Source organism: Emys orbicularis, chromosome 6 (assembly GCF_028017835.1).
Source record: "Emys orbicularis isolate rEmyOrb1 chromosome 6, rEmyOrb1.hap1, whole genome shotgun sequence".
Classification (NCBI taxonomy): Eukaryota; Metazoa; Chordata; order Testudines; family Emydidae; genus Emys; species Emys orbicularis.
The window spans coordinates 81,638,845-81,651,761 of NC_088688.1; the positions used below are offsets into that span (position 1 = coordinate 81,638,845).

At 36.4% G+C, this 12,917-nt stretch overlaps 1 protein-coding gene across 1 annotated transcript in view; it reads left to right on the top strand.

The window, feature by feature from the left end:
• ADAMTS19 (ADAM metallopeptidase with thrombospondin type 1 motif 19) overlaps positions 1-12,917 on the top strand; it is a 277,558-nt gene that overhangs the window by 151,407 nt on the left and 113,234 nt on the right. The window contains exon 9 of the mRNA XM_065405898.1: positions 3,647-3,752. Within this exon, the coding sequence (XP_065261970.1) occupies positions 3,647-3,752 (106 nt within the window). The remainder of the gene's footprint in view (positions 1-3,646; positions 3,753-12,917) is intronic.

The following is a 12,917-nucleotide window of genomic DNA, read 5'->3' on the forward strand; positions in this document are numbered from 1 at the left end:
GGATATTGCTCGGAAGTCAGCTGAAGTGAAGAACTCATAGGGACACTACTCAAAGAAGAAGGAAATGTTACTCATTCTGTGCAGTAACTGTAGTTCTTTGAGATGTGTGTCTTAGTGCTTGATTATTCGTCTTCCTTTTCCTCTGCTTCAGTTGTTCCCTAGGGGATAACTGAGAACAGAAGGAACTGAGGACAGTTGGCCAGTGCATCCCTATATAGCCTCAGTGAGTGCCATGAGGAGGCATAAGGCTCATGTGCGAGCCGAATGGACACTGCTAGCTAGAAATCTCTGATCGAAGGCTCAGGAGGCACATATGCACCTGAAGTGTAGCACCCACAGGGACATACATCTCAAAGAACTACAATTACTGCACAGGATGAGTGACATTTTCCTCTCTTAGGATTCTTGTCCCCCTGAAGCACATGCTAGAATTTTTCAACCCAAACTCCAGGTCAACAGTTTTTTGTATTTCATGAGAACAGGCGTATTAAAACATTATTAAAAAATGACCGAGGCTTTTAATTATACACTGAACATGGGAGCAGTATGTTTTTCCCCCCACACTTCACCAATATTATGGATGGATCTCTGGGGTTGAGGGTGCCTCCGTCTCCATATTAATCGAATCCTTTGTCTGTCCATGGACACTGTTTGCAATTATACTTATTATTGCTATTATACTTATTATTGCTAATTTTATTCATGGTTTTATGATGTGGACACTTGTCCACTAGTAACTGGGCAAAGACAGTTGAGAACTTTTTGATATTCTACCTATCAGAGCTAGTCCGCATTCATTAAAACACACGCAAAATAATAGAGGTGTTTGCCTCTCAAAGATACACTAGAAGATTCTGTACTGGGGGCATGTATTATTGTACTAAGACTTTTTTTTACACAAAATATAAGGTAGTATATTTACTGCTACCATATCATTAACCATATTCATTTTCTGAAACATAATCCATTTTATTGATTGTGCACTTATTAATTCACAAAATGCAATATTTCATAATAGCTGTAGTGCAAATTAGTGAGGTTCTACTGCATTTAGTAATTCTGTATTTAATTATCCTAAAAAGCATCTTTGATCATCAACAGGTTAAGAGAATTTTAACATCTTCTATCAAGCATGCATGAGTTCAGTACTGTTTCTTGTTCTGACATATGTAACCGTCAATGTTTCTTTTAGGCTTTTTTCTTAGACATGGAATTGGGTTGTTTTAAAAATTCACTGAGTTCAAGCAAAGACTTTTCAAGTACAAATTTTGTTAATTTGAAGTTGTGTGGAAAGCCCACAGGTTTCAGTGGGGATACGTCAATCATAACAAAAGAGCAATTGTTCAAGGTTTTTATTTTTGTTTTTTGTTTTGGTTATTTCGCGTTGATTTAACCTTGGAGTAATTCCAGCTGTGTTAATAAGCCACAGGAAACTGCAGTGAACATATACATATGAAGAAATTCTTTTTTACCTAAGGAAACTGCAGTGAATATATATATATATATATATATATATATATATATGTGAAGAAAGTCTTTTTTTGTGATAGTTAAACAAGAGCAGCTGCTTACCGAAGCCAGTTTTTTTCCTTACACGTGAAATTAATAACCATGGACAAGACATGAAACTAGTTCTCGATTAGTAGTTGACTGATTTACATCCAGTCGCTAGTGTTTGATGTGTCTTTCATGTATAAGGTCAACTTTGTTTAATAAGGAATAAAGCATTAATTGTATATGATGCTTTTGGCTGTATCTAGAATCAGAATCTAATTTAATGTAAGTAGAATGCAGGCTTCACATTCCTAGAAGATTAGCAGTAATCAACGCACTTATAAGAACTATGTGTACAAAGAAGCCTTGGTTACGTAAATTGATATTTGTTGTTTGTAATGCGTACTACTGGTTATCGTTTCTTCCTTGCAATAGATACGGAACCTATCAAAGGATTTACCTGTTCAGTGCTATATCATGCCTGTGAGAGCCAGTAGAATAGTAAGGGGAACTAGCAGCTATAGCAATCAAGCAGTGGTGGAGGGAAGCATTAAGCCTATATAAGGAACATCATCATTTTAGAAGAGAGGAGCTGGCTAAGGCACCTCTTTCCCCTTTCTCATTTGCTTTGCTGCTCTGCCCACTGGCAGGAAAGGCTGGGAGCCTCAAACTCCTCAACCAGTCACCAGCTACTTCTGCCACATCCAGATTTCACCAGCCAGAGAAGAGTCGAGAGCTTTCTCTGCTTTTAGGCCAACACATTGTATTTATGTTCCATTTTGTAGGGGTGTGGGGAAGGTATGTTGTGGAAAACCTTTAGGGACATCTCACTTTTTTGTGCAAACAAAGCCCATAGAGAGGGCTTTCCCAATGTAAAATAACATTTCACAGTGTAACACAGTTGCCTTTTTTGCTGTGTCTACACTGAGAAGTTAGGTAATTCTCTTACCTTTCTTCTAGCATTTCTCCATTGGTGCTGACAATAGTGGGAGCACTAGTATAGACTAGCCCCCAGACAATTTAACCACTGCATTGTGCAAACCTAGTCAGAGCAGCAATGGGGGTATTGCCTACAATTCCTACTGTAGATAAGGCCTTTTTGTTTGCAGGCTGACAAGTTAAAATATTTGGACTTCATCCTATGAGATGTAAATTTAGAAAGCTAATTATGACTAAATTCCAAATGCTTCTAGCCATTTAATTGTATCAGAAACATCCAACAAATATGTTGGTCCAGAGGGCACCATTCCTTTGAAGGGATGTTCCATAGGAAATAGGCTGTACATTTGGAATACGTAAATAATCAAATAGACTGCCTAAACCAAGATCTTTAAAAATAGGAGCCTAAAATCCTAGGTTCTTAAATAAATGATCTCAGTCAAATAAAGCTGCTTGGTGCTCAGCATTTTGGAATATTAGGTCATTTATTTAGGAGCCTAATCATGGACTTGAGTGTCTAACTTTTAGGCTCCTGTTTTTGAAATCCTAGGTTTTAGATCATATGCTTGATACGGTCCTTGGCATTTATGATAAATGTGATGGTTAGACTGCTGTCTATTAAAAATTGGTATAGTTTTATGAAATGTGAGGTTTCCTGTAAAAACTTGTCTTCCTTTATAACTTGTGCACTGAACTCCATATTGGTGCTTAAAAAATTAATAAGTACTAATGTTAAAATGAAAGAGTAGAAACTGAAGAACAGAAAATAAAACTAAAGTCTATTAACAAAAAAAATTGTGCAGATTTGTGGATAAAATTATCAATGTGTATTGCCCTTTTTAACAATATGCTGTTCAAATTTTACTGTATTACTTTACATTTTCAAAATTTACTGTATTACAAATGTTACTGTATTTACCTTATTTAAATACATAACATTGTTTCGGAACAAATTTTGTGCACACTATATACTGTGTAAATGAGTGATATTGTCACTATCCTGATCTTCTCTTTTCCCTTCTATCCTATTGATGCTATATTCACTAATTGCATATTCTCTTTAATTAGTTTGTAAACAGTATAGGGCAGGTACATCCCTATGTGTTAGTTCAGCACCAGCACAATAGGGTCCCAATCCAGGGCCATAGTGTAAGTATTAATAATAAATAATACTCATAATGATTAATCCTGGTGTGGTGGTTGTGTTTCCTAGGTATAGCATATTTGAGTGGAATGTGCAGTGAAAAACGAAAATGTATTATTGCAGAGGACAATGGTCTGAATCTCGCGTTTACCATTGCCCATGAGATGGGCCACAAGTAAGTACATGAAAGAAAACAAAGATTCCTAACTTTTGTTGGCATGTATTATTCCAGACTCTAAATTTAATTTTAATTTTAATACAGGAGTTTATCCTTAATCACTTAACACAGGAGCTTTGGTTGTGTATGTGTGTTCTTGTTTTTTAATTAAGGAAGGCTATTACTTATGATAAGTTAAGGAAATTCATTTTTTGGTTAAAATTGACATAAATTTGTCAATATAGCACATAAATCAAGAAAACAAATCTTTGAATGGCACATTAGTCATTCTATATATACAATAATTCATTAGAACATTTGGAAGATCTAATTTAATCTGGGGGAAAAACAGGAGTCTCCTGAACTTGTTTTGGGGATTTGGGTACTATGCATCAAATGCAGCACTGACTAATATTGCCAAAAAGCATGTAATGAAATCATAAGTTGACTGAGATTTTATTGAATTTGCCAGTCTCAAAATAGTTCCTATTAAATCACAATGGTCATCAAAACACTAGCTTTCCTCCACCCCAAACAGCACAAAGATTGTTCTGAAGCTGAAGATGTACATTCTTTACAACCAGATGTTGTTCTTATTGGCTAGAAGGAGAGTAGGGAGTATTAAGGAGTAAACTTAATACAAAAAAGCAATATGCTGCCAAAACAAATTAGATATCAAACTTGGAATTCACTGCTTGATCTCCCCACCCTTCAAAAAAGAATAAGTCAGTGCTTTACAATTGCAAATTTTACTGGGGGAGAATCTTCTGTATTAACCCTCAATATTTGATAAAAGTTTATCAATTAGGTCAATGTTTTAAAAATCAGTTCAGTTTTTGAGACCATCATTTCTGGAGGCTCTGCACTAGACATCTCCATCTGAGCTCTTGCATCTGCCGTTGACTTCAGTTGGAACTGTGAGCTCTCAGCCCTCTGAAAATCAAGTGTCTCAAGATGGGCACCCCAAATTGGAAGCCACTTTTGAACATTTTAATCATACTGTCTAGAAAACTGAGATCCCAGTATCTAATACTGAAGAAAAAAGTCAATACTAAATGAGATTTTGGTTTTAAGGATAGCCTCTCCCGGTGAATTAGAGATGAATGATTTCTATGCAGTCATGGAGGATGGTGAGGAAGGTTACAGGGATGTTCATTCCAGGTGAATCCCTTCCACAGAAATAATTTAAGGCCACTAAATTCCTTAAACTTTAAAAAAAATATAGAAATAAACACTTTCCTTTAAATTAATTTTTGGATATCTGCTGCTTATAGAAAGGAATTCTCAGAGAAAATACAATGAAATATAAGGCAAAACCAAAAAACCCACGACCTGTTTGTAGATGACAGTGAAAACCATCCACTGTTATAAAATGCATAAATAAATAAGCTTTATGAGCTCTTGTTGGCAAGATTTTTCAAAGAGCACATTTAGCGCACACGGCATTAAGTACAAACAAGTATGCTTGCAAAAACTTGGCAATATTTTCAGAACTGGAATTGAAGCGCCTTGTGCAACTGAAAATAATTAATAGTTTAATTTTTGTGGGTTTGGTTTTGCATATCAAACTCCTTAATTGTATATTCTGTACTTTGGAATGGATTTCTGTCTGACCTACATGCAGACCTAATTGTAGACTCCTAATAGAACAACTCTGCAGAGTTGTGGTGCATTTGAGAGTATTTTCTCAGTTACCTACTTTGATATATCCACAAAATGCTCATAACCTGCTGTGCATAATTGTAAATACATATTAATGTACTTACGGCTCTGTAGTCATGGTTGAATATACTGTTATTTTTATTATTAAAGTCATTTTTATGCCCTCCATTAAGCACACACAAGGGAGTTTCTATATGTAGCTTTCACAGTTCCCCATGAATACATTTTGAACATCATTCTATTGAACAATGATAATATAGAGAGTTTTTTGGTGGAGGTTGGAGTAGAGGTGGAGGTAAGGAGAGTGGTTAGAGAGGGATTGGTTTACAAGCATAAAGTGGAGGGGGATGGGGAAAGGAAATATGAGTGAGAGAAAAACGAGAAATGGAAGGGAATGAGGAAGGAAAAGATATTAGGTGCTCAGATACTATGATGATAAGAACTGGGATGGATAAATAGGTAGCGGAAGGAGAGAGGTGCATTGTGGAAACCAAAGCAAGACTGGCAGCAGAGGAACAGAGTATGAAGAGGGCAAAGGCGCACAGCCAATCAGCATAGTTTGTTCCATTCAAACCTGTCTAATTTTTGTATCATAGTATGGAATATATGTTTTGTGTCTAAATTACAAATTGAAATATATATGACATCTTTTACTCTACTAATAAATAACACTTCTCTATACCGTGATAAGAAAAATACGGTACTTTTTATGTGTTGTGCAGTTTTGCTGCAGCTCTTTAGATGTGAGGAGGGAGCCAAATTCAGTCGTCATAAAGCTGAAAACATGTTTCAGAGATCTGTAAATAAAAATACTCTACTATTATAAATGGCTTTAGCATTGTAATAAATCTTAAAGTGATTTTTATAAACAGTTTTTCAAGTTAAAATCCTGATTGTTTCCTGCAGAAATAAATTTAGATCTGAAACATTCCAGAATTCTTTAGGAACAAAAGCCACATGGAATTACCAAACAGTACATGCTACAGATGGTTATCTTTGGTGTTACTCAATTACTGAGGTGTTTCACTATATTACAGTTTGTCTGCAAATGCCTTGACTCAGTAATGCACGTTTCCCCCCCTGTGGGAACCACAACCTCTTATTCATGCTCTTAGTTCTGTTAAAAGATACATTGAAATATGAGATTAGTGGAATCAACATGGATTATCTTCTTTCATTCACGTTTTGAACTGCTTGTTTTTAGATTTTACCAGTTTCAGACTTCCCCACTCAATTAGTTACATTATTATTAAAATGAGATTATGGCTTTTCAGCTTCTGTTTTCCTTTTGGATAAATTTAACTGCTGCTTTGTTACAGTAAATTAGTGGCTAATAGGAGTTCATTGTTTGTTGGCCTACGAGGTTCAAGATGCTGACGCTGCTTGGCATCTACAAGGGCTTAATCTTGATTTTGGAGGTAAAATATCCTGTTACAGTATCTGTGGAACTTAATCTTTGTGCTTCTGTTTCATATCTTCCTCCCACCTCTTTCTCGTACGTAGAACTTGGCCTGTGTGTGTTCTTCCATTTCATTTGTAGTTTTTTTTTATAATAATTTGAAGAAACCCTCTTCTAGTGGGAAACATTTATTTATGTATTTATTACAGTATGCCTAGAGGACATAACTAAGATTGGAGCCTTGTTGTTTCAGTCTCTGTACAAGTATAAATTGAAGAGCTTAAAATCTAAATAAATAATATATAATCGCACTTAGCACAATTTGGGAGCCATATAAATAATTGGAAGCATTCACTGGGTATCATCCAGTATCTGTATAGCTCGGAAACTAATTCTTAAAATAGCTTTCTGTGGTCACACCTTCCCTATAGAATGCTATTATAAATGTACCCAGCCTTGTTTTTAACGTTTTAAAGCTGATCACACAATACAGGTTACTTAACCAAGTGAAACATTTTGTATCAATGTGTTAAAATAACTGTCTCCAGAAAATACTATACCATACAGCCAGATATCTGATACAATACTACCTATATAGGGGCATAGAAAGCTGAGTAGTAGCTCCAGGACCTCTCTTGCTGTGTTCCTGTTTCCTGCTGCTACGGGTCCATTGGACCTACACTCCTGAGCACTCCTCTGGCTGTGAATTCCTCAGCAAGGAGGAAGCTACTGAGGAAATATTATGTATCTGGCTGCAGGAGGGGGTGATGTAAGTATTCTGGCCCTGTCTGATCTGCTCACTACCTCCTCCTTACCCCCACAGAGCTCTCCAAGGAGTTTAGGGAGAGTAGTGGAATACTTCTGTGCAAGTCGTGGACACATACATCCCTTTTCCTGTGAAGATGTGGAGATCCTTGCACAGAGGACCCCTCGATGCACAGATCACAAGGGCACAATTTGGCCCCTAGTTACTAATTTCACCTTGATGATAACTTCCTTTATGCTTTCCAGCACAAAAATCCATTCTAAAGCATTTTAGTAAGAAATACAGATTAGGATTAAACAATTAATATCAGCATTAATACTTCTATTAATAGAGTCCATGCCTGTCTTCCTGAAGGCATAATTTAGATGAGGAATCCATTATTTCAATTTCTCACACTGCTTTTATTTCCCATTTCCTTAGTAGTTCACTGTACTTCAGAATGTGCCCTGTTAAGTAAGATGATTCAATTGTAGCAGCAACAGTATTCTCTCAAGTCACAAAGCCAAAAGTTTTCAAACTAAGGTGCCTAAAGCTCACCTTCTCAATCCATATTTAGGTACCTAAATAGAAGTGGTCTGATTTCAAAAGTGCTGAGCTCTTGCTGTTCCCCTTGATTTCCATGGGAGCTGGGGTTACTCAGCACTTCTGGAAACCAAGATACTTCTGTTTAGGTGCCTGAATATGGATTTGGAAACTTAACTTTATTGTCCAAAGTTTGAAGAACACTGCCACAGTATGGAAGGTGTGATTTTTTTTATTTTTTTTTTAGGAGAATGTTCATGCTAACTACAGAACAAAATGCTAAGCAAATAGCTTACATACATACATTTATAACAGTATTGTTAGCAGTTAACATTCTTTTGTGAGGTTTTCAGGTTTGCAGTGTTGTGGGTCAATTTTGAGGTCAATCATCACATAGCACAGTCATGCTTTTATATTATTTTTGGCACACACTGGGCTATCTTTTTTGTACAGTAGCTAGAAGCTTTTATTTCTACAGGAAACACTATTTAATCTGCTAAGCTTATCCATGTGTAAGTAAGAGAACAGTTTTGGATCAGCTCCTCATAACAAAGAAGGTACCATACTTCACTTGCTTCTTTATTAAATGGTTATTCTATTGAATTGACAAAACACATAAGCAGCATAGAGAATTTTCCTTTTATTTATTACGTAGGACCTGACTTTGATCACAGACTGGTTTTACATTAGGGTAGTTCCACTGGTTTCAACAGATACTCCTATTTTATACTGGTACACCTCTACCCCGATATAACACGACCCGATATAACATGAATTCGGATGTGATGCGGTAAAGCAGCGCTCCGGGGGGGCGGGGCTGTGCACTCCGGCGGATCAAAGCAAGTTCCATATAACGCAGTTTCACCTATAACGCAGTAAGATTTTTTGGCTCCCAAGGACAGCGTTATATCGGGGTAGCGGTGTATAATAAGAACAGAATTAGACCTTAAGGTAGCTGTGAAAAACTGATTCAGAGACAAAATACATTGAAAAACTACACTTAAAGCCAATTTGTTTTTATTTTTTTTAATTTAAGGCACCTATTCCGAGGTCTAGGCTCCCCGACAAGACATCAAAAATCCATCTCATCCATAATAATAAAATAAAAGCAATGGTAAAATAATGGTAGATCCCACAAAGAGCAGCCAGTCAGCCAAAAAACAGCAAAGTATCCTATCCATGAAGTCTCCAAAGACCCCATCATTCACCATGCTCACCTCAGCTTTTTTAACAGATTTGGGTATTTTGGATCAAAAGTGGGTGACAGAGTTTCAAAATCATGGAGCTATGCTGATAAACACCAGCTGAGAATTTTTTTGCCTGGCAAAATTAGTATATAACACCAAACATTCAAATGGTTCTGGAAAGGTTTTCAGAAGATACATTTGCAAATAGGGATTTTAGAGATGGATCCAGTTTATCTTGAGGTTTTTGTTTTCACTTTCTGGTTGGCTGCAAACTGAAAGCCGAATGCCCTTTTTAGAATTTTCAAAATCACAAAAACTAATTTGTTTGGTTCACTTTCTAAGAACAGGCAAAGTTTCAGGGAGGATCTTATTTTATCCAAGCATATTTTGCTCTAATGGAGACTTACACTGATGAGTCCTGTGAAGACAGACAGCTAGCTAGAGGAAGAGATAGCTCTGGAAGAAATACAGTACAAAAACTAGTCAGAGTGAAGAATCTACTCTTGGCAGGCTTCGTGCATCCAAATCCCCCAGCCCCTCAGAAATGCTTTGTCAGCATTTCTTTAGCAAGTTTAAAAAATGTAAAATCATTTTATCATTTGAAATTTAAACGATTAACCAAATAGGTAAAATTTTCAGTTTTCCATCCTGTGTTTGAGCAATGCACTACAAGATGATTCTTTAATTAACATCACTTTGGAGTAGTGTCCTGGAAACGTAGTGTCCAATATGTGGAAAACACTTTATGTAATGCATAACTTTAGTAGATATTTAAAAACATTTCAGATAATTGTGAGAAAGTTGACAAAAGATTGTGTAAAATAATGTCAATGTTTTTCATTAATAAACAGAGCTAGCCTTCTTTTTGGCAATTCAATGAATATCTGATGGCTCAAAGTTTTCTTTTCCTAATTATATAATTTTTTCATTTGATCACATGGTATAGTTCAGTGATTATTCTTGGCATAGAACTGAGTACATAAACCTTAGACATAATTGTTTATCATGAAATACTGAAGTTTGCAGTATTTGCCTTTAGCCTCTTCTTTGTTGTTGCTGCCCACTTGCCCTGTATTATTAGATACTTTAATTTAAAAATCCACCAACAGGCCAAGTATTTGTTTCATTTTATTAAGTTAAATAAAACGATCACAGCAAAGTTTTAAACTATTTGTATTACCCGTATATGCTTCAGTCAAGGGCCCAAACTGTATACTCCAGTAGAGTTACACATGGGCGGAATGAGAAGGACAAAGGATCACTTTGGGAAGGTTCATATTATGAAGTTTTCTTAATGTTTCTTGAGGGGCTTTTGCAGGGAGGAATTATAGTGGGGCACTCCTCTCCCCCACATAGGTTTGGTTCCTTCATGCTTTTCCTGTGACGACACTCGTTCTTTTCTCTTCCACATGTTGCCTATGCAAAAACTCCATTTGGGAGGTGATACAGATGCACAGCTTGAGTCTGAAGCAGCATTGACTTATAGGAGGCACAGATTACCTGTCGTTTAGCCCCTGCTGTAGGAGAGAGGAGAATGCTTGAGAAAGTAGCTCCTCTTCCTCTCCCAGTCCCACATTCTATTTCCATATTTACATGTATGACATAATGCATATGCAAAGCAAAGGCACAGAGCACAGGATACACAAGTTTCTTACAGTGAGCAATGCAGCAAATATCATGTAAATTATACTATAGGAGCCATATCAGAGAAAATGACACTTGGATGGGAAAATGTTATATAACAATGGAATGAGAAAGCATATTGGGAGCTCTTAATTTTCCATCACTTGTGCCCTCGCTGAATCCAACATCTCGTAGAAGAACAATGGTGTAAGTGGCAGAGGGAATTAAGAAAAGCTGTTTTGCAGAAGTCACAAGCTCACACAGATGGCAGGGTGAAGTACAATGTTCTACATGTCCTCAATGAACTTTATGACTCTTAACATATTTGTTAGAACATGTATTGCATTAATACCATTAATTGGTCTTAAAATGGTTATAAGATTCATTGCATATTCTAAAATATTGTCATTATCTTAGAGCCTTAATAGCTGGAAAGAGACAAATATTCCTTGGCCACATGTTTCTTTTGATTTATGCATAAAATTCATAGAGTAAGGAGTGGGTTTGGTTTTCCTAGGCCAGCAGCATGTTCATCCAATAGAGACATAATAAAATCTTGCTAAATAGAAAGTTGGCTATGCAGCTGGCTATGCACATCAGCAAAATGTCTCTATAACAAGGTCACTTGCCCCTCCAAGCTCAATTATTCCCTTGCAAGTTCCATGAGGAAATCCATTTGTGCCATGAGCTATGTTGCTTTTCTCTTATATTCAAAAACAATTATTCGTTGACCTGGCTGTGGGATGAGTTACCAGCCACGTGTTGGTCACAGCCTCATGATTATTAACCAGAATAAACAGTATCTATACCTTTCATGTAACTCATATTACTAACAACATAAAACAACATATAAAAGCTGGCTATTAGGTCATTTGTCTATGAACTCTTCAATATAACAATAATAATATGGCAGCACTTACAGAATTTTATGTCCTCAAAATGCTGGACAAATAATAACTGATTATACAGTGCCCATACAGATCCCTATGCTAGCTAAGTAAGTATTATCTTCATGTTACTGAAAAGAAAGCTAAAAACAGGTTAAATGATTTGCTCAGGGACACACATTGAATCAATATTAGAGCCAGGATAAAACTTGAGAGCTTATGGCTTCAAGTCCATTTTTTAAAATTTGGATCACACTAGTATATCCATAGAACTTGGTGAATAATGGGAGAAAAGTTATTCATTAATATTTTAGTTAAAAAAGGAATGTGTCTCATAATTACTTGTGAATGGTTTGCCCATAATGAAAAAATATTCACTGGGTAATTTATTTTAAAAATATCGTTACAGTCATGAATAAATTATTCAAATATTATTCAGCCAGATTCTATCAAAATTTTCCTGTCTCAGGAATGATCTTCTCTCACGATTAGATTCTGTTCTTTGCATATCAGGGTGGAGCCTAATCTAGTCATACATGAAGCTAGCTGTAAAGTAGCCAAGACCTTAAGAGACTTTTTATCCCCTGTACAGAAAATGAGATTTTTTTAGCAATGTCTCACCCAGCCATGACTTTTCACAAATCACTGCTACTCTCAGCTTGCAGTTTTCACTCATCACCTTCATCCTGCTGATGTCCTTTTGGTTAGACCTTTATCTTTTGGAGTTCGGGGTTGGAAGTGGGATTATTGACTGCTCAGAAAAATGTCCACAGTTCCCCTGGCAACCTGTTTTTTATGGTTTGGTTAATCCCTCCTAGGCAGTTGGTAGATTCTGTGTGCTCAAACCAATAGCCAGCATTCCACAGTAGTAACAGAGTGTATCGCTGTACCTTTTGGCATTTTTTATTTTTTCCCCAAATGTTAATAATAAAATAGTTTAGGTCAATTCCATCCTCTCCATAGCTGGGATCCCTCAGATGTCTGCTCCTAAGGTAGTTCTTCCTGAAGTACCATTCAGTCTCTGCACTACAGTCAGAGAGGTGGTGGCACTTTTAGAGGAACAGGAGGCTTACTCAAAGGTAACTCAACTCCTAGAGGAGTAATGGGAGGTAGAGAAGCAACTAAGAGTTGCTAACC